A 22,079-nucleotide genomic window follows, 5' to 3' on the forward strand; every position below is an offset into this window, starting at 1 on the left:
TTGGATGATATTAATTGATTTGTTTACTCGATGACAGTACACTTTCGAATCAATTCTTAAATTGTCTGGTTAAAGCTCCAAAAATAAATTTACTTAAAATCCCACCAAAGAGAGCATATCTCTTTAAGAACGTGTGAAACCCATATATCGAGCTTTGAAACAAAACCAATTTGTTTCAAGTAATCACAAACAGTTCAATTTGACAAATTTAATCTCTTAGTGATTTCACGTGTTGTTATTCAGCAGTTTGCTTCAATCGGTACCTTTATTTTGTTTTCGTTGGCTTCAACTGGCCTACAGAACGTGGTGGGTGCGTCTTCAATATTGAAATTGCCAGAATGAAATTTTTTAAACCAGTTTTGGCACTGTCGTTCTGTTAATACATTTTCTCTGTACACGTCACACAATTTTTATCTCGCTTGAACAGCATTCTTACCTTTTCAGTAATAAAAGAGAAAAATATGCCAAAAATGCTGCTTTCGATCTTCCGTATTTGATGGGACACAAAAAATAAACAATTGCACAAAATCACACAAAATTTTTTACAAATAAGCCTTAAAATGCTCGCTGTCAAAATATATAATGATAATACAGTTTAGAATGAAAANTATCTGAATTGTCTTGTGTGTCTAGATCATAAAAAGTTGGTTTTCTGGTTTAAAAGCTTTTATAACAATTTAGTTGTATCTTCTGTGGATAACATGTTCTTGTCTGATACTAATAGAAGAAAGTAATCGTGGATTGAAAGCATCAGCTATTTTTTTGCATGTTAAATCTCTCTAACATAGCATGGAATATTATTAAGAGTAAAGAAAAGATTTTGTCCTTAGTTCCAATATTTATAATACTTTTTTAAATTTTTTTAGATCATTGAATAAAGATCCAAAATTAGCATTGTATTTCATTAGAACTTTGATAATATTTTAAATATTTAGCATTTGCAATTTGATTTTATTGTGAATTGAAATTTCCTGTTTCTATGAGTACTTCCCCAAAGTTATTTTGTATTATTGTTGGGGTAATTTACTCTGTAAAATGCATCTAAAATGCTTCTAGAATTTTAGAACAAAATATGGATGATCATTGTTTCTATTGAGTTGTTCGGAAAATAATTTCATTTTTTATGTGGAAAAAAAAGAATATTTTTATAATAAAAAAATATTTTATTGAATTATATATTGACCATTTTGGTCAAATACCTGTTATCGTCATTCCTGGTAGTAGCATGATTTCACATTCATAAAAGTTTTGATCGTTGCTTACAAAAAACTGATCCAAGTGATTTTTGACATATTCATTTCAAGTAAATGTCTCATAGTTAAAAAAAAGTAGACCAGAACAAGTAATAATTCGAGCGTGTTCGATCTGGCAAATACGGGTGGAGCGATAGCACGTCCCATCTAAGTTATAACAGTTTCTGATGAGTTACCAAACTTGTGCGAAATTTGACATTATCGTGGTAAAACACTACACCTGTTTTGTCGATCAATTCTGGTTGTCTTTTCTGTTGGATGATATTAATTGATTTGTTTACTCGATGACAGTACACTTTCGAATCAATTCTTAAATTGTCTGGTTAAAGCTCCAAAAATAAATTTACTTAAAATCCCACCAAAGAGAGCATATCTCTTTAAGAACGTGTGAAACCCATATATCGAGCTTTGAAACAAAACCAATTTGTTTCAAGTAATCACAAACAGTTCAATTTGACAAATTTAATCTCTTAGTGATTTCACGTGTTGTTATTCAGCAGTTTGCTTCAATCGGTACCTTTATTTTGTTTTCGTTGGCTTCAACTGGCCTACAGAACGTGGTGGGTGCATCTTCAATATTGAAATTGCCAGAATGAAATTTTTTAAACCAGTTTTGGCACTGTCGTTCTGTTAATACATTTTCTCTGTACACGTCACACAATTTTTATCTCGCTTGAACAGCATTCTTACCTTTTCAGTAATAAAAGAGAAAAATATGCCAAAAATGCTGCTTTCGATCTTCCGTATTTGATGGGACACAAAAAATAAACAATTGCACAAAATCACACAAAATTTTTTACAAATAAGCCTTAAAATGCTCGCTGTCAAAATATATAATGATAATACAGTTTAGAATGAAAATGGCGGGAAAAATACGACTAATCTGTCTAGTGTTAAAAAAAAACGAAATTACTTTTCAAACAACCCAATAAATTGAGAATGGGTTTTTTCTTGTAAGTTAAACATTTAAAAAGGTTTGTAAAATGAAAAATATGATATTTCACTTATCACGGGAAATACCTCAATACTGTGCTTATCAGTTATCAGAATTGGTGGAAAGCCCTTAGAAATAGCAAAGAAAAATTTATAAATTATATTGGTGTTTACAAAATTTTTTAATAAGTTCTTTATGTGCAAACAGTAACTACTTATAATACGTTAACTTAGCATAATAATATATTTTTATTTGGTATTGAAAATCTGATGATATTGCATTTACAGAGCCACCCAGGCTTGGTTTTGCAGCAATGTTTAAATAAGCCATCAGCTTTCTTTAAATGAGTATCTACATTTTATTTAACTTTACTACATAATTTCCTATCATTAGTACTTTTAATAATATAAATTATTTTTACGATAAAAATAAAATTTGTTAGTAGGAAAGTGAATTTCTTTTGAATGAAAGTTTAGAAATCAAATGATCCAACATATTCCTTTTTTCTTAATAGGAGCCATGGATGGCAAAATGACCATGAGCCATAACCTTGCATTTAAATTATTTTTTACTGTTCAGTAGCAAAATTTGTTGTTTGGAAAATAACTGATTTGTTTTAATTTTTAACATTGATGAGTTTTTGATATTTAAATAACAGATTCTTATATTTCAGTCACGTTTCTGCTCCAATCTGGGACTTCCGGCTTCTGTACAGAAGGCAGCCACTCACATTGCCAGAAAAGCAGTTGAAGCAGACATTGTTCCTGGGTAAGTTATGTGTTTATGTTTGGTCTCATTCTTCCTTTTTAATTAACTTTATTAGCTATTGCTTTTGTCTGCCGTTCCATATCCATCTGTAATATTGCCCGTCGACATTTCTTACAGAACTTATGACCAATTGGGAACTTTTCTTATTTGCATTGCAAAAGTATCGTGGATATAGAACCATATGCAACTAACCCTAAATTTGGCGGTTTTTCAATAAAATACACATACTATATTGAACAAGTTCGCTTGGGACCATAAGCAGATACATAAAATTTCAAATGGATAAAAGTGCAAATTAGTAGTGTGCAATAGAGCAATTAGTAGTGTGGATAAAAGAGCAAATTAGTAGTGTGGATAAAAGAGCAAATTAGTAGTGTGCAATAGTCCACTAAAAATTTGCTGTTTGGTTGGTCCAGTTTTTCAAATCCCTATTTCCTGAATGTTAGTTTTAGGCTGTGTACACACTAGGCGTTTTGGAAATGCATGTTAGCTTGGCGTTTGACGAGCGTTTAGTGGAGCATACGCACTGGCTCAGTTTGGAAATGGATGTGAAAGTAATTGCTTGTGTGCCCCTCTTCCATTGTCGCTATAAAAGACGATGGCAGAGGCAAAGAGAATTTTGGGTGCACCCAATATTACGAGATAGACTGACACATGGAATGTTTGCAATGTTGTATCCAAAACTAAGACAAAATAAACCCAAGTTTTTTAATTCTTTTAAAATATCTATAAAATCATTTGACAATGGTTGGTCTCTTTTAGATTTCATCAATAAATAGATCAGTATCGAAACGATCGTTCTTCATTTTGGCCAACATACGTCCACTCTACCCAAAAACGCGCGATTGAATGTATAGTAACATGGCAGCACATATATCTCAAAGCGCTCGGCTGACGCCCGCAAAACGCGCGATCGAATGTACGGTAACATGGCAGCACATATATCTCAAAGCGCTCGGCTGATGCTTGCAAAATGCGCGTTTTAAGAAAAATCTATAAATGCGCGTTTAACATGCACTTTTGGCCAAGCGCGCGTTTGAGTGTGTACGCCTGATCAGAACTCTTGGTTCTTTAAAACGCGTGTCAAACATGTGTTTAAAAACGCACGTTTGATGCACGTTTAAAAATGCCTAGTGTGTACACAGCCTTACAGCTAGTCACTTATAGTTTATGCTAGTGTTTCTCAAAGTTTTCGTTCTGCAACCCTCTTTTGCACTTAAAAATTTCAAAGGACACCTGAAGAATGGGTATGTGTAAAAAAAATCCCGAAGGAGAGGATTAATTTAAATTCAGAAGGAGTTAATTTCTTTTGTTTAATTGCATTGAAACACTCATAATTTTAATAACAGATTTATTTGTAGTATCATTAAAAATTAATGTCTTATCTTTGGTACATCTTTGAACAAAATATTCTATGTATGTTTCGACATTAGTAAACTCAAGTAGTTAAATTAAACATATTTTAAATTAAATTTAATGCAATGGTCGAGCCTGCTTATTTTGGCACAATAAATTAAACCTGGGTTTAATATCAGTCAGTACAGGTCTCATAGCAATTTCTAAGTTGCAAAGACAAGAGTGCTGCTTTGTTTTGATGTTGGTCATTACTGAAAATGCCATTTTTCATAAATAAGTGGTTGCAAATGGTAAGAGAACTGCCATTGCTAATTCATAATTCAGAGATAGTGGATATTCTGCTTTCACACTAAACCAAAAAAATTTTACTACAGTGGAGCGTCGTTTATCGAAAGTCGGTTATTTGAAAGCATTCCAGTCGGCAAATTTAAATTTTCGCTAGTGCTGTGGCACTGCAATCTTTGGCTATATCTTGGTCTACTCGAATATTTTTTTGTTGGTGTGTGTGTTTTAGCTGGCAGCACTGGCATTTTTGTTTGGTGTTTTTCTGAGGAATGTGTGTCATGCCAAATTGAACGTTTTTGATACTAGATCAACTTCTAAAGTATATTTTTTTTGGTTTTTATATTTTTCAATAAATTTATTTTGTTTGTACAAAATAAAAAAATAATTCATAGCGATACAATAGCCATGATTACTATTTTAAGAAGTTTACGTTAGGCTTAACATCGATGAAAATTCAACGCAAAGCGACACTCAACGGAGAAAAATTTCAATGTGGGATAGGTTAATATATTTTTCATATATAATCAGTTATCCGAGCAACCCCAGTCCCCAATTAATTTGGATAAACGACGCTCTACTGTATTTCTAAACATGAATCCGTAGTAAATTTATAAAATATTGAAAAAATTGATCTATCATCAATTTTTCTGCTACCCTCCAAATATTTTTCACAACCTCCACTCTGAGAATCACTGGTTTATGCCATGCCATGGTATTATCAGTTTGCTTATCCCTGGCTTTTGATCTGATTACTTTTAGCAGATATTTTCATTTATTTCAGTTTAGTTTATTAATTCAAATGTAGTCCTTGTTCTACACAGCACTAAAGTAAAAAGAAAGTAAAAAATGCAGTGTTACTCATTGTTATTTAATACATTACATGAAAGTAAATTTTTATGGGCTATTTGATTACAGAAACAATTGGTGTAATTTTTACTTAAGAACTAAGATACATTAAACTGGACAATTTTAAGTAAATAAATGCAAATTGAAGAAAAAAATATACAGGGTGAGAAAGATCTTTGTTATTATAAAATATATAAGAGGTGCCCGAACAAAAATGAGAATTTTGATTTTTTTTAATAGTTAATTGATTGGAATCTGTAAACATACAGGAAGCAGTAATAATACATGGGCTACATATTGCTACACATAGTCACCTTGTTGGTTCAAGCAAGCATTCCAGTACATCACTAAGTTTTTGATACTTTAAGTGAAGAATAGCCATGATTGGCTGCTGTTCTGGTCTTAACCTGTGTATGATCATTTTATTATATATCATCAGTTGAGCATCTTGGAAAGTAGTCATGTGACGATATATCATCACCTCAAAAAATGTTTAATTTTAATTAAAAAATTTTCTTTAAGATAGCAGTACTCTATTCAGGGTTCAAACACACCTGGAAAGTCAGGGAATTTGTCGTCTTAGCTGCCTTGTTGATTTTGTTTGCTGAATATGGCTGACCAAGTGTAGCCATCTGCAGGCAGCAAGAAGTAGTGTTGCAATCTTTAATAAGAAAATATACCAGAATTCATTTTGAAATGGCTTATTTCATTGTTCTGAAGCCATATAATTTCACAGTTGTGGATTAATAACAGGATAAACTACTTTTATGTAATGGTGTTTCATTTTAATTACAGTAGAGCGTCGATTTTCCGAAAGTCAATCATCCGAAATGTCAATCATTTGAAAGAATTCCAGTCTGCAAATTTAAATTTTCGCCAGTGCTGTGTCACTTCAATCTTTGGCTATGTCTTGGGCTACTCAAATATTTTATGTTTTTGATACTAAATTAACTTCTGAAGTATAATTTTTTATTGTTTTTATATTTTTCAATATAATTATTTTGTTTGTACAAAATAAAAAAATAATTTTTAACGATACAATAGTCTTTGTTAGGCTTAACATCGACGAAAATTCAACGTGAAGCGACACGCAACGGAGAAAAATTTGAACATCGGATACGTTAAACTATTTTTACGTACATAAATCGGTTATCCGAAATATCAGTTATACGAACAACCTCAGTCCCCAATTGATTCGGAAAATCGACGCTCTACTGTATAATAATTCAGCAATTATAAAAAGATGAAATTGTTAATTAGAATAAAAAATAACTAATTAAAAATTTGTTTGCAAACTTTTAAAAGTTGAAATCGTAATTTATTAGAATGTTCACTTCAAATAGTTAAATAGATCAGTAAATATCTGTAATTTAATCGTTTTTCATGTTTAAAACATTACTAAAGAACATAAAAAAGTATAAATAGTTACCCGACATATACAGTAAAATTCAGGCACCGACTTGTGGTTGGCATGAGATTTTCACATAATTATTACAATTTTCCTTGAAAGTACTGTACTGCAAGCATATTTCCTTCTCTCTCTCTCTTCCATTAATTTCTGCAACTTTGATACATCATCCATCTACTTATATTGTAGACCAAGACATGGAGACATGTCTATGTTGAATTAGCATATTCCTTATTTTGGGGGTTACCAATATTAAATATAAAAGAAAATTGAAGACATATTGTAACATGTCTTCAATTTTCTTTTAATTTGCCTTGGTTGAGTATTGTGCTTATTTTACAGGATGATATCACTTCTTTGGGCCTTGTGCTCCCCAAATCTTATTTTGTTTTGCCATAACTTTTATTATTTCTTCTTTTGCAATATATTTTGGGACGTTGAGGAGAATGACCCTGGGTCTTCTCCCCTCAGATATTTTGCAGGTGATCGTTTTTTGAAGATCTGGAATGGCATCTATCGCCTCCTTTAGTATTCTACCATCCTGTTCACTTCCGACACGAACACACACTCCATCTGCTTTGACCTTACGTATAGCTTTGACTGTGATGTGCAATTTTTTGGGTTTAACTTCCTCGATGATTTTAGTCGTGACTTCATCCATGTTTGGTTTTTCTTCTTCATCCGTGACCTTGGGGTACAAGAGGACAACATATTTGCCCCAATCCCTTCAATTTGCACCTTAGTTTGTAGTTTAATAATTAGTTTAACAGAAATAACATTGGGTAACAGATATTGCTGATTCTGTCAAATTTCGGGTTTAAAAATTGGCAACATTGATAATACAGTAGAACCTCGAAAACTCGACTCTCGATAACCCGGCACTCCGGATAACTCGGCCACACCCTGGCAGGGCAAAAAAATCCTTAGTTAATTAATTTTCATTATAGACAGCTTTATAAAAGTATAAAAGCTCTCATAAAGTATTTTTCTGAGGTCTGTCTTATCAGGTAAATTACTGTACACAGTGTATTCATTAATTTTCATTTTCATGTAGTAAAGGCTCTNGTGTTTTTCTACATTCTTAAATTATAATGGCACGGAAACAAACGAGGTTTAATCTCCAATGGCTGGATCCAGCTATTCATCCAGAATTCAATTCCTGGTTAGGAACTGTAAAAGATGATGATACAAAAGCATTTTGCTGCATTTGTTGTAAAGTTTTCTCATTAAGTAATATGGGAAAGCGTGCATTAGTATCACATGCAAATAGTTCTAGTCATGTTGAAATAAAAAGATTGAAGTCGGAACAAACTTCACTGATAAGGTTTTTAACCCCAACAAATTCAAACTCTTCTGATAGTCAACAAAATGTGTGTGAAACGGCTTCTGTTGTGGAAGATAGATCTAAGATCACTAACAAACAGTCTCTCACCAAATCAACATTTCTTAGCAGCACATTGACACCTTTTGTGATAAAAGATGATGTAATAAAAGCAGAGATAACTTGGGCATTGGCAGTTGTAAAGAAAAAGATGTCACTAAATTCATGCTCTGATATTAAAAACATTTTCAAAAAATGTTCCCTGACAGTGCTATAGCCACACAATTTCAATTAGTCCAGATAAAGCTTCCTTTTTAATAAATTATGGCCTAGCTCATTATTTCAGAGAAAAATTGACTGATGCTGTTACAAGTTGGATAATATTACTATCTCCTTTGATGAATCACTAAACAAGTTTCTCAAAGAACTCAAATGGATCTTGTGATAAAATACTGGGACAAGAGTAAAGATAAGATTATGACAAGATATTTAAATAGTGTCTTTCTGGATCATAGTACAGCAGATGATCTTCTCTCTGCATTTCTCAATGGCCTTTCAGACATTCATCTTGATCTAGCAAAAATTCTTCATATCTGTATGGATGGACCAAATGTCAACATAAGTTTTCTGAATAAATTAGAAGATCACATTGAGACAGAATGTTGGTAAATCATCTGTGAGAATGGGAACATGTGGTTTACATGTAGTCCATGGTGCTGTAAAAGCTGGTTATAAAGTAGTAGATTGGAACTGCTATGGAATTTGTACTATTTGCTAAAAGACTTGCCCACTTGGCGTGCTGAATACATTTATATAAGCGGATGCAGATTATTTTTCAAAAAGCTTGGTTCAACAAAGTGGTTGGAGAATGGAGAGTGTTTAGAACAGGCATGGCCAACATACGGCCTGTCTAATGAATTTATGTGGCTTGCGATCAATCTTTCAATATTAGGAACTGAAGTCCAAATAGCTCGATGAAAAATTCTGATGCCTAAAGAAAATAAAGGTCAACAACTCACTGTGCATTTAGAGTTAACTCTCCATTACAAATCTCGTAAGTACAGTGTAGAGTGTTGATAAAGCACGATAATGTGAAAAATGTAATCTCTATCTACAATTCAGTCTCTACGGGGTGACATCACAATGAGATCTCGCATCATCTCGAAATATTCCTAGGGCAGCCTGTGGTTCAACCCATGATAAAAGTTTTTATTCCAATTTGGCCTGGGAGCAAAAACTATTGTCCACTCCTGGCTTAGAATGTGCAGCAGAAGTTTTTGGAATATCTGTGAATCTTGAAGACACATAAACAACAGTACAAAGTTAAGGTGGCTACATCCTTGAGACAGACACTCAATGATCCCTTTATTAAAGTTAAACTTATATTTTTTCGGTCAATATGTACACAAAGTGAGAGCTTTCTCACCCGATTTCAGAGCAACAAACCTCTTGCACTCTATCTTTATAAAGCAGTTGTTTAATTATTAATGAACCTGATGAGAAAGTTTGAAAAATGACAGGGTCATCGCACCCTTAGGAATACAAGTGTGAGGTTCCAGAATTGTCCCGGAACTCACTAAAATAGAAAAACTTTAACTATATTGTTGCATATTTGTACAATAAACAGGTTAAATTGTAAATAGGTGTCTTCATCAATCTGTCCCACATTTCCCAGATACTTATTAGTCCCTTGACTTTCCTGACATTGGGAGAATTAACTTTATCCTCTTTATTTTTCCAAGGGGAAAGAGTCATCTTATCTCACACAAGCAAAACCTGAAGTTACAAATCTTACGTCATAATTGACATTTGAAATTATGTTAAACCTAAGAAAGGCTATTTAAAATGGCTGAAAACATTAGTTTGTTGAATTAAAATTTCCTATAAAAGTGAGAAAGATGGTTTGTGATATGATTTGCAATAATAATAAGAATTGTAATTAAGGGTTAAAATAAATAAATTTTGTCTGCATTCATACACCAAAACCGAAATCAAAATGGTGGCAATGGAACATTTTTTTTTTCTTTTAATCAGTTGCCAATTCAGCCAATTTTTTTGCTAGGTTTAGTGGATTTATGAACAATCTAGCTAAAAAATCAAACAATTCTAATGGAAACAATATGATTTGGGTATTTTTATTAAAATGTCTAGCTGTAAATTTGAGTTTTGAGTTGGCAACACTACTTTTAATTAATATATATATACAGATGTGGATTGAACGTCATTTGAATATTTTACGTAGTGTTGTGACAAAACAAGTCTTACATTGCTAACTGATCTGGTTCATCTGTTTTTTAATATTCAAGGTTCGTGTTCTTCTACATTCTTAAATTATAATGGCGCGAAAACAAACAAGGTTTAATTAACCCCAACAAATTTAAACTTTTCTAATAGTCAACAAAATGTGTGAGAAACGGCTTTTGTTGTGGAAGATAGATCTGAGATCACTAACAAACAGTCTCTCACCAAATCAACATTTCTTAGCAGCACATTGACACCTTTTGTGATAAAAGATGATGTAATAAAAGCAGAGATAACTTGGGCATTGGCAGTTGTAAAGAAAAAGATGTCACTAAATTCATGCTCTGATATTAAAAACATTTTCAAAAAATGTTCCCTGACAGTGCTATAGCCACACAATTTCAATTAGTCCAGATAAAGCTTCCTTTTTAATAAATTATGGCCTAGCTCATTATTTCAGAGAAAAATTGACTGATGCTGTTACAAGTTGGATAATATTACTATCTCCTTTGATGAATCACTAAACAAGTTTCTCAAAGAACTCAAATGGATCTTGTGATAAAATACTGGGACAAGAGTAAAGATAAGATTATGACAAGATATTTAAATAGTGTCTTTCTGGATCATAGTACAGCAGATGATCTTCTCTCTGCATTTCTCAATGGCCTTTCAGACATTCATCTTGATCTAGCAAAAATTCTTCATATCTGTATGGATGGACCAAATGTCAACATAAGTTTTCTGAATAAATTAGAAGATCACATTGAGACAGAATGTTGGTAAATCATCTGTGAGAATGGGAACATGTGGTTTACATGTAGTCCATGGTGCTGTAAAAGCTGGTTATAAAGTAGTAGATTGGAACTGCTATGGAATTTGTACTATTTGCTAAAAGACTTGCCCACTTGGCGTGCTGAATACATTTATATAAGCGGATGCAGATTATTTTTCAAAAAGCTTGGTTCAACAAAGTGGTTGGAGAATGGAGAGTGTTTAGAACAGGCATGGCCAACATACGGCCTGTCTAATGAATTTATGTGGCTTGCGATCAATCTTTCAATATTAGGAACTGAAGTCCAAATAGCTCGATGAAAAATTCTGATGCCTAAAGAAAATAAAGGTCAACAACTCACTGTGCATTTAGAGTTAACTCTCCATTACAAATCTCGTAAGTACAGTGTAGAGTGTTGATAAAGCACGATAATGTGAAAAATGTAATCTCTATCTACAATTCAGTCTCTACGGGGTGACATCACAATGAGATCTCGCATCATCTCGAAATATTCCTAGGGCAGCCTGTGGTTCAACCCATGATAAAAGTTTTTATTCCAATTTGGCCTGGGAGCAAAAACTATTGTCCACTCCTGGCTTAGAATGTGCAGCAGAAGTTTTTGGAATATCTGTGAATCTTGAAGACACATAAACAACAGTACAAAGTTAAGGTGGCTACATCCTTGAGACAGACACTCAATGATCCCTTTATTAAAGTTAAACTTATATTTTTTCGGTCAATATGTACACAAAGTGAGAGCTTTCTCACCCGATTTCAGAGCAACAAACCTCTTGCACTCTATCTTTATAAAGCAGTTGTTTAATTATTAATGAACCTGATGAGAAAGTTTGAAAAATGACAGGGTCATCGACAAGTAGTTTCTAAAAATAGGTTTAAATGCTAATGAAAACTTGGTACATCTGAAGAATTTGGATATTTGGTTTTGGAGCAAAAAAGGTTTTAAAAGAATTGAAAGTAAGCAACAAAGATAATCTGTTTTATAAGAGATTGTTGATAAATGCTGAAAGTGATGACACAAAAGATTATTGATAAGGGACCTGTCAAGTACAAATGTGTAAAGGCTTTGAACAGCTTAGACCCAGAAATTATTAAAATGCAATCAAATGTTGGAAAATTGTATTTCAATGTTTTACTGGCAGTTCTACATGATACAAACAGGATTGATGGGAAATGTGCTGTCAAAGCAGATCAGTATGATACACTCTGCAATAAAGTGTCCATAAAATCCTACAAAGTTTGAGGATTTCATATCTGAAAGGAATGATGATGATGGTCTGGACATTTCATTGTGAAATTATGAAGGATGATAGGCAACTGCAAGATTTCTCTTTCTTTCTCACATGGGAATGCAAGTGTTGAGAGTGGTTTCTCAGTTAACAAATCACTGTTGAGTGAAAATCTTAAGGAAGAAAGTTTAGTTGCTTAATGCTTAGTTTATGATGGGATCCATTTTGCAGGTAGTATTAATCAAATAAATATAGACCAGAAAATGTTAACAGTCAGAGGATCTAGACAGCAATCCATTGCATCTGTGCAACAGAAAAAAGATATACTCAGAAGCAGCAATAGTTGTTGTGTTTTGTGAATCGTAATTAATTTTTTATTTTTTAATTTATCTGTATTTTGAAAAATAATTAATACTAAGAAGTTTCTCTGTATTTTGACTGTCCATTTTGTAAAAAAAATAAAAGATTTTACAATAAATTAGTTGCATTTGTTAGAGAAGCTATAGTATAAACTTACACCTATCCCCTATATACAATCTATTTTTATGTGATTTTGAAATAATGTGGTTGAGAAAAGAAAACTAATTTTTTTTTATGAGGGAAAAAATGCTTTATTTGAAAATTTTTAAATTTAACTTTTTGTTAAAATTATGTTTAAGTTTAAAAAAAGTTACTCTTTTTGTTGAAAGATTGGTTTTAAAATTACATGTTTCTAAGTCGAGTTTATTTTAAGCACAGTACAGTACTATTTGTATATCAAAAAAGAATGGTACTTTTGAAACCGTGCTTGTAGTTATTAGTAGTAATTCAAACACAAATAATTATCGTATTTATCTTCAGGCACTTGGCAATACTCATCATCAAGTTTTATTCAGTTGAATCCACTGAATAAAACTTGATGATGAGTATTGCCAAGTGCCTGAAGATAAATACGATAATTATTTGTGTTTGAATTTGACTGAATAAAACTTGATGATGAGTATTGCCAAGTGCCTGAAGATAAATACGATAATTATTTGTGTTTGAATTACTATCAAAAAAGAATACTGTTTGTTGATTTTATGCTACTTTGTATTTCACAAATCTTCTAATTTGAATACCAGTATTTTGAATAAAATTGTACTTACTAAACCTTTGTTGTCCGGTACTTCCTAACTATTCGTAAAAACAAACGTTTTTGGCCTCAGTTGAGGTGTGCTTCAGGTTAAAAAGGACAATCGGATTCCATTCTTAGAATGAACGTTTAGTTTTAAAATATTCAAACTCGTGCACGTGTTAAGTATTGTCGTCGTTTTCTTGTTCTTCGCATATGTAGCTCCAAGCATAGGAAAGCGTGTTGCCATGTTTGGTGTTTATACATCTCCCTGTTCGGTCGGCTTTGTAAATTTCCAGGGCTTCAAGGGCTCTGATGTGGTCCATATGAAAAGTTCTATTTATTAATCTGGCGTTGGGTAGTTCTGCGTGAATATCCAGGTCGGTTGCGTAGGTGGATAGGGCAGTGGTGTAATGAACATGGTCTATGTCATATTTGTGCTCCTTAATCCTCTGTTGGATGGAACGCTTCGTGGAACCGATGTACACCATTTCTCTCTCAAATCTATCATCTCTCACAGGAATATTATACTCCCCGGAGCCCTAAGATCGTTCTGTTTGTCTTTTGCATTATGTAATAATTGATATATATTGGGAGATCTTTGGTATGCTACTCTGGTGTTTGTTTTAGTTGCAATTTCTTTATATAATTGTTTGTTGTATTCAACGATGTTGCATCCTGACTAGTCCTTTGAGTAATGGGTGCCTCCTGTGTATCACATGTTTGGAAATAGGCACATGCTAGCCCTTGTATTAGTTCTTTTTTTGTATCCATGTGCCACTGCGATGTGTTCTACATTTTGTAGTTCAATTATGGTGTCACTCCACTTAGAAGGGTGTGTATATGCTCTTCTGACTAACGCCCGGAATGCTGCAACGTTATAAATGTAAGGGTCCGCTGAGTTTACCAGTATAAACCATGGGTCACAGCCTTCTGGGCGTTAGTCAACCACTCTTGGCAGGTTCTTTTTCTGTACAAACTCCTTTATTAACCTTTTTTGGCATGAACTACATCCAACACAAACATGAAGAAAACGACCTTGCTCACTTAAAAATATTCAATCATTTTGAGAACTACATTCTCCCACTTTTGATTTGGTTGCAAACAAATCAAACTATATGCATACAAAAATTATACATTTAGCCTCTTAGTGGGTTTAATCAGTCTTTTTGATTGACCCTGACTTGGTTTTTCTTTATAATAGGGTCTTTGGTTCAAACTTCTAACGGACAGTTTTTCACTGTCAAACAAGAAGTACATTCTTTGTATGAACTTTGGTCATTCTAACATGTCCATAAGGACTACATCTCCCATTTGTAAATCTAAAGTTTTCTTATCAGCTTTCTGTATCAATTGTCCTAAATATTCTTTATGGAATCTACTTCATAACTGTTTTCGAAGTTCTTGGCAATATCACTAATGCATATGTAGTTTTCTTTTATCTATACAGTGGAACCTTGCTTAATGAGCACCTCGCATAACAAAGCAAGCAAAGCAAAACCATAGTTTATAAGTGTAAACCAATAATCAACTAAACTTATAACTGTTTTGTTCAGCATCCTGTATGTCATTGCACCCTGCAATGTTATGAAGATTTATTACACCTGTCTACACTGATAATGCTTAATGCTCACACAGTTATAACAGCATTTTCATCTTTATATTGTATAGCAGGGGTAGGCAAGCAAGAGTTCAGTGGGAGCCGAAATGTAGGTTTTGCAAAATGCATGGGAGTCGCAGCTCTGTACTTTTTTATTCTGTACTGCGATTTTATTATATAATATAAAAGAAATATTGAATTTTTTAAATAAACATATATTGTGGAAATAAAATTGTAAAAATAATAATAAAAAGCAGAAATTAACACTTTCAGCAAGAGCTGCACGTAAGTCAAAAATAGCCACATTTGCCCATGTCTGTTGTATAGCTTTAGGCATAGTTTTACATTTATCTTTGCCTTGTATAATTTTAAATATATTAAAACCTTTATTTCATACCAGCTGATGAGCATATCGGACTATTTTCTATCACAAAATAGTCTGAAATGCATTATGGGTTTTTTCATTTCCATACTTATGAATGAGAATCCAAACTTTAAAAAAATTAATCATCAATGATGCCATACTTGCTCAACAATTGTTGTCCTCAGCTACCTGAGAAAATCTCCACTTACACTTTTCCAATGACAAAAGTGACACATTCTTGTGATCTGATGACCTCTTAGCCTGGCGATATCGTACTAATATCAAAATTGACAGCCGAAGAGTCATTCGTCACCCATTCCTTGTGGATTTAAGTCTCCGGAAAAAATTTTTTGTGTTGTGCCACATTTTCCGACCAGATTTCACCCTCAGCCAAAAACGCTGGTGAGGACGAACCTTCCCAACCATCTTGACTTCTACTTTTCCCAATCCAGAACTTTCCGAACCCTTCCAGAGAAATGACAGACTATTGGTCTCAATGGATATCTCAACAAAATCGATTGTCACTCTGAGAACATCTTCTACGAAAGGTATTTATCGCCATATGAATGTCATATAAACTCTCTCTCTCTCTAGCAACCCCAGGCATATTTAGATGCATTTTTCTTGATTTGAACTCGTTAACAATATATGTATAAAATGTATATAATTATACTAACCTAACCTACCTAATTTCTTTTAATAATAAACAATTGTTAAGTAATTTAGTCTCTGCGTGAGTCCCTTCCCCCTTGCTATCATGCGGTCTCCATCCCGAATTTGTTTGCTCATTCACACAACTGCTTGTGTGACTTACTTTATAATCAAACCGCCATCACGGCTTCTGGGTCAATTGGGACATGGTGGTGTTATTCCTGATGGGGCACCGAGGAGGTGCCGACCCTCCGGTTACATATGTAGTCATTTTTGTGTTTATTAAACATTTTCACTTTGATTCCTAAGCATTTGTGCCCATTATTGGTCTGATAATTGGAGCTCACTGTTATCTGCCTCATGGTTTTTGATAATTTAATTAATACAAAATCTCTGTCTTCAGAGCACTCAAGAGAAATTACAAGCATTGCACTAACATCCTATAGTCTGTTTACTGTAACATGGCTAGGAGAGGTTTGGTTCCCTTTTTTGTCTGCTGGGCAAAATATATCCTTCTGCAGTTTCTCATTCTTGTAATATGTCAGAAGGTAAGAGATTAAAATATTTATTCAGCTGAACAAATAATTAAATTCATCTAATGGATTTTCAATTAAATCCTTTACTTGTATTGCTAATATCAGCCATATTAATTGTGAAAAAGAACAAGAAGGCAGAGCATATTGCTATTCAATCAATCATTGAAAACTTAGTTAATTAGAATACAAAAATGTATATATCTTTTTCTGTATTTGTAAGTTTCATTTATTTAATTACTACCACTGATGATTAATTTTGAAACATATCATTGTTTCTTACGAATTTAAAGTTTTAGAGGAAACTATTTCTCGCGGAAGAGGTGCCCAAGGTTAGAAAAAACAAACTATAGGTACTTCATCAAACTTGAAATAGTTAAGAGTAATAGTTAATTAGAGTACAAAATATAACCACCTCTCTTCCAATTGGAAACTTCTGTTATAAAATATATAAACATCTTAAAATTGCAGCAATACAGAGGTTTAATAACACTATTATTCTTGATTAATTCAACTGGTGGTGAATCAAATCATAAAATATACAGTGTGTCCATAAAGTCTGTGTATAATTTTAAAAATTTATATCTATTAGTATTTCTGATAGAGAAATTATGTAAAATGTATTGGAAATAAGAAAACCTATTATGTACAGCCAGAGCCGTAACTAGGCAGTTGCAACAGGTGCATTCGCACAGGGCCCACTTGGAAGGGGTGCCCAAACTGCAGTTCACAAGAAATTATAGTTTTAAATCTTAAATTTTTCCTCCTTTTTATTGGCAATTACATTTTGCCTTATTTAAACCCTAGATGTCTGCTCACCAATGTTCCCAACCGTGGCGACTTTTAGAGGGACGTAGTGAGATAGCGGAGACCTCAGACAAATCAGCCAAAAGTAGCGACTTTTGAAATTTTGTTTGTTTATTTTTTGAGAAATTTAAATTTATGTTTATAGTTTTCAAATTTATAGATTTTTTTCTCTATAGAGCTCTCTGGCAACGACTAATATTATTATGATATACAAAACTGTATTTCTAGATTTATCTACAGTGTGCAGAGCTAGAAATCTGTAAAGGTAACATTTTGTAAGAAAAATAAATCTGCCCGGGGATTTTTTTAATTGCTAAATTGCTAAATAGAAAACGTGGTAACTCTCGAATAAAATCTTAGTCTCGAGGTTGTAAAAGGCGTGCAGAAATTCTGACATAACTTTTTGCTTTATAGTGGTACGCATATGTGTTGTATACCTCAACGGCGGATTAAGCGGTAAGCGAACTATGCGGCCGAGTAGGGCCTCGAAGGGGCCCCCGAGGTCTTTAAAATGCTACTGAAAAAAGGCTGATTTTTGCTTTCTCTATGGCTCTTCTTTACAATACATGAGTGTTGCTGATTTAAAAAAAATCAGCTGCAGATCTCGCTATTAAATATAGCAAAGATTTAAAAAAGTACGAATTCACAAGTGAAATTGAAAGTTTTAAGTTTGAAGTAACGACTCTTATACAAAATATAGAAACTGCATCTCCGCTTAATATTCTACAGGCTCTTCATGACTTTGGTTTGAGTCTTACCCAAATATTAATGTTGCTCTTCAAATATTTCTAACTCTTCCCGTTTCTATTGCTTTGTGCAAGAGAAGTTTTAGCAAGTTAAAATTAATAAAAAATTATTTATGATCAACTATCGGGCAAGAACGAATGTCCAATATTTCTATTATTTCAATAGAATACATTATCATTAAAAATATTAATTATGATCATGTAATTAATGAATTTGCCGAAACAAAAGCCAGAAAAGTTCAACTAAAATAAATCTTATTAAAAATCTATTGTAATATATTTGTTTTATTATTTTTCCAAACCAAATAAATTAAGGGGCCTAAATGCAAATTCTTGCACAGGGCACAGGAATGGCTAGTTACGGCTCTGTGTACAGCAACAGTAGATTTCAGTTCAGTCAACTAAAGGACACAGTTTACTTTTTCTTCAGTTGAAGCCATGTGTCTCTCACAATTTCAAAAAAGAAGTACTTTTAGTTTTGAAAAATTGTTAAATTATTGTGGAGAGTTACTAAATAATTTTACTTAAAACTGGGTACATTAAACTCTAATGCTTTTTACAGATTTTTTTCTAACACACATACTTTTAAAGTTAAATTTTTTAAATTGCACATGGACTTTATGGACACCCTGTATAATTTGCTGCATCCCTCTAAGTATGTGATCTACCTTTGGAATAGCTCAGTTACTGTGTTCCATTCTTTGGGAGCTGAAGTTAACACATGCATACAATAATTCAAATTTCTTTATGATGATGTGATGTTTCTATTGTTGAACAACATCTGTGTTTGAAGTTGATGATTGCTACTGATGTAGCAAAAAATACTCTTTAAGCTAATCTATACTAATATTATAAATATTGAAAATTTGGATGTAGGAGGTAATCTCTGAAACTACTCATCCGATTTCAAAAATTCTTTCACCAATATTTAGAATGGAACTTTACAGTGGACATAGGCTGTATATTATTCTGTTAAACATTCATATAAATTTAAAAGATACCATTTAGGATTAAGGCTTTTATGTCTAACAGATGGTGCTAACTCCACGAGTACAACGACCTAAGTTTGCTTTTCTGTGAGGATGAACTAAAACAGACATCTATCTATATAAATAAAAATGTAATGTTTGTTTGTTCCTACCAATTTCTTTGAAATTTTGACACCACGTTGCATTTGAATACGCAGGCACTGTAAAGGGATTTTTTGAAAAATTCTTCCCCACAGGGAGTACATTTATAATAGATAATTATAATAGTAATTAATATATATAGTAATTAATAAAGTTAATTCCAAGTTTTAAGTACTTATGTATTTGTTATTACTATTTCATCCAGTGTGTGTGTGTGTTTTTATCAAAGTTTTGTAGTCTATTAAGTCTTAACACATAATAAAACCTTTAATTTCAAATTTTTTCATAAATCAAATTGGATTGTTGGTCCTGGTGAATACTTTATGTAATATGATGTATTTCTCCATTTATTAAGTCAAACTATTGTAATTGTACCAAAAAATACCCTCAACATTAGTGTAAATCACATACAACACCTTATTTTGTCAAGGAAATGTTTTTGGCTTATTCTACAAACCATCTTCAAGCCATCATCAAGAAATTCAGTTAAAATTGTACTGTTTGAAATTCTGTCCAAATTTCACATTCTAATTTATTTTAACAAATTAAATATGAATAAAAGAACACACAACAATGGAAACACCATACAAAATCAAATAATGATAAATGATGAAACACAAAATATTAATACAATAAATATGTAAATTTACAAGTAATCAATGAGAAGCCTAATATGAAAAAATTACTTCCTTGATGGAAGGACAATCTATAAATTAGTACGTCTTGGTTTTTTCTCCACAATGTATTTCTAATGTTGATGACAATCCTTCCTTTGTAAATGGATACTTTGTCTGTTTTTTATTTTATGTTGTAATTTTTCTGCTAATGACAAATAAACTGTAAAGAAAAATTAAATGGAAAGAATCTATATGATGATTCATTTTTTTAGTTTATGCTGAGAGAGGAAACAGTCAGACATTAAGCTTGTCTTCCTGGATGATGAAAGGTAGGCATAATGTTGACTGGGAATGTAAAGCAGCATCAGCAAAAGCTAATGTGGCAATTTATTGAAGATCAAACTTTTTAAGGAAAAATGTTAAGGCAAGGTGATTGTTGTGAAATGTGTCAGAAAATTCAATACTGCTGGTAAGATGTCTCTCTAATTACTCATACATAGAAATGGATAATGTAAATTAAAAATTGCTATTCTAATTTTTCTGTAAGGAATATATAATTTAGATAACACCATCTAGAAATAGAAATGGGTAAACGTTATAAGTTTTTAAAAAAAAGCGTTAAAAGTTTACAATGTCATTCCTAAACAGTCTTAGTAGTGCAATTGATACTGTTTTGCTTTGCCACATCAGAATCAAAAATCTGATTTTTATTTCACTAGCATTGGCAGTAATGTTATATTTTAGTCTACATTTTTGATGTAAGTACTTTAGCTTATACTTAATAATAATTAATTTTATTTGCTACTTTTATTTCAATAAGATTTTGAAACTTAACCAGGTTCTTAATTGCCAAAAGTCTGATTACTGTTTATAAAATTGGATAAAATCTCTGATTCTAACAAGCTTTTCTAACAAGCTCACATCAGTTGTGTTTACTTTTTTTAGACGCAGTCCCATTTCTGTGGCAGCGGCGGCCATCTACATGGCAAGTCAGGCATCTGAAGATAAGAAGACTCAAAAAGGTAGTTATTCATTCCCTCAAATTAAGAAAAACAGACAAAAACAAAGTTTTTTTGTATTTTTAATTCTTTAGAAATTGGTGACATTGCTGGAGTGGCTGATGTTACCATTCGTCAGTCTTACAAACTGATGTACCCCAGGGCAGCCGAACTCTTCCCTGAAGACTTCAGATTCCACACACCCATTGAACAGTTGCCTCAAGCGTGAGACCTGTTCTATATGTATACATACATATATTTATATATAGAAGTCGCGTTGTGTCATTTCCAGACACATCTGTTACTTTATTCTATGAAATTTTCTAATAAATTTTCAATACAACAGGTAGATTGATTTGTGTCTGGGATGAGAAAACCTGTTTTTTTTTCAAGAGGCAGAATGTCTAATTTGTCCCAAACTGTGAACAACGATTATCAAAGTTGTGGCAACGTACATTGTATGCAACTATTTGAACAGCACATTGTACAGCACATTGCAATTTTTTATGCACTCTTGTTTCAGATTAGTTTCCTCTAGGTGTTTTTCTGAGGGCTGTGTATGACTGGTTGCATATAGCTATGATTAACCAGCAAATGATGATATAGTATTTAAGCTTAGTATTGGATAGCTTCATATAGTATTTACCGACACTCCATATGATGTCATGCTTGATTGAAGACAAAGTGAAAACAAACATGGCTCTGCTCTAAGAAAAAGTGCAATGGTTAATAAAAACAAAATGAAAAATATGAACATTCCAGATCTCTTAGATTACAGAGGTCAGTGAGTTATATTTACGTGTAGTTTTTATGCCTGATTTGGCACTATTTTAGTATGCTTTGACTCAACAGTGCATTGTGTGGAAGCATTGTTTGCCTAGTGCAGATTTTGTGTGGAAGCATTGTTTGCATAGCTAAGTGCAAAACAAACTATTTTTGTTTTGCACTTAGCTAAATTAACCACTTGTTCCCCGAATTTTTGTTTAAGAATTTTTAATTAAACATAAGAAATACTTAAAACTGAAAAAAACAAAAGAAATGCGTTAAATTTTGAAGAAAAAGCTTCAAACTTTATTTTCCATTGTCTTGCTTTTCTGCAAAATTTGATA

At 32.5% G+C, this 22,079-nt stretch overlaps 1 protein-coding gene across 2 annotated transcripts in view; it reads left to right on the forward strand.

The window, feature by feature from the left end:
• The window catches only part of LOC111615674 (transcription initiation factor IIB-like), a 92,763-nt gene extending 71,386 nt beyond the window's left edge, over window positions 1–21,377 (forward strand). The window contains exons 8-10 of one of the 2 annotated variants that reach the window (XM_023357104.1): window positions 2,861–2,955; window positions 20,918–20,994; window positions 21,066–21,366. In XM_023357104.1, coding sequence (XP_023212872.1) covers window positions 2,861–2,955; window positions 20,918–20,994; window positions 21,066–21,199 — 306 coding nt within the window. In that variant the 3' untranslated portion in view covers window positions 21,200–21,366. Of the gene's footprint in view, window positions 1–2,860; window positions 2,956–20,917; window positions 20,995–21,065 lie in introns of both variants that reach the window. The other variant, XM_023357105.1, reaches the window with a different exon arrangement.
• Window positions 21,378–22,079: the final 702 nt, after the last annotated feature.

This window comes from Centruroides sculpturatus, unplaced genomic scaffold (assembly GCF_000671375.1).
Source record: "Centruroides sculpturatus isolate CEXI.00-Female unplaced genomic scaffold, Cexi_2.0 scaffold1076, whole genome shotgun sequence".
NCBI lineage: Eukaryota > Metazoa > Arthropoda > Arachnida > Scorpiones > Buthidae > Centruroides > Centruroides sculpturatus.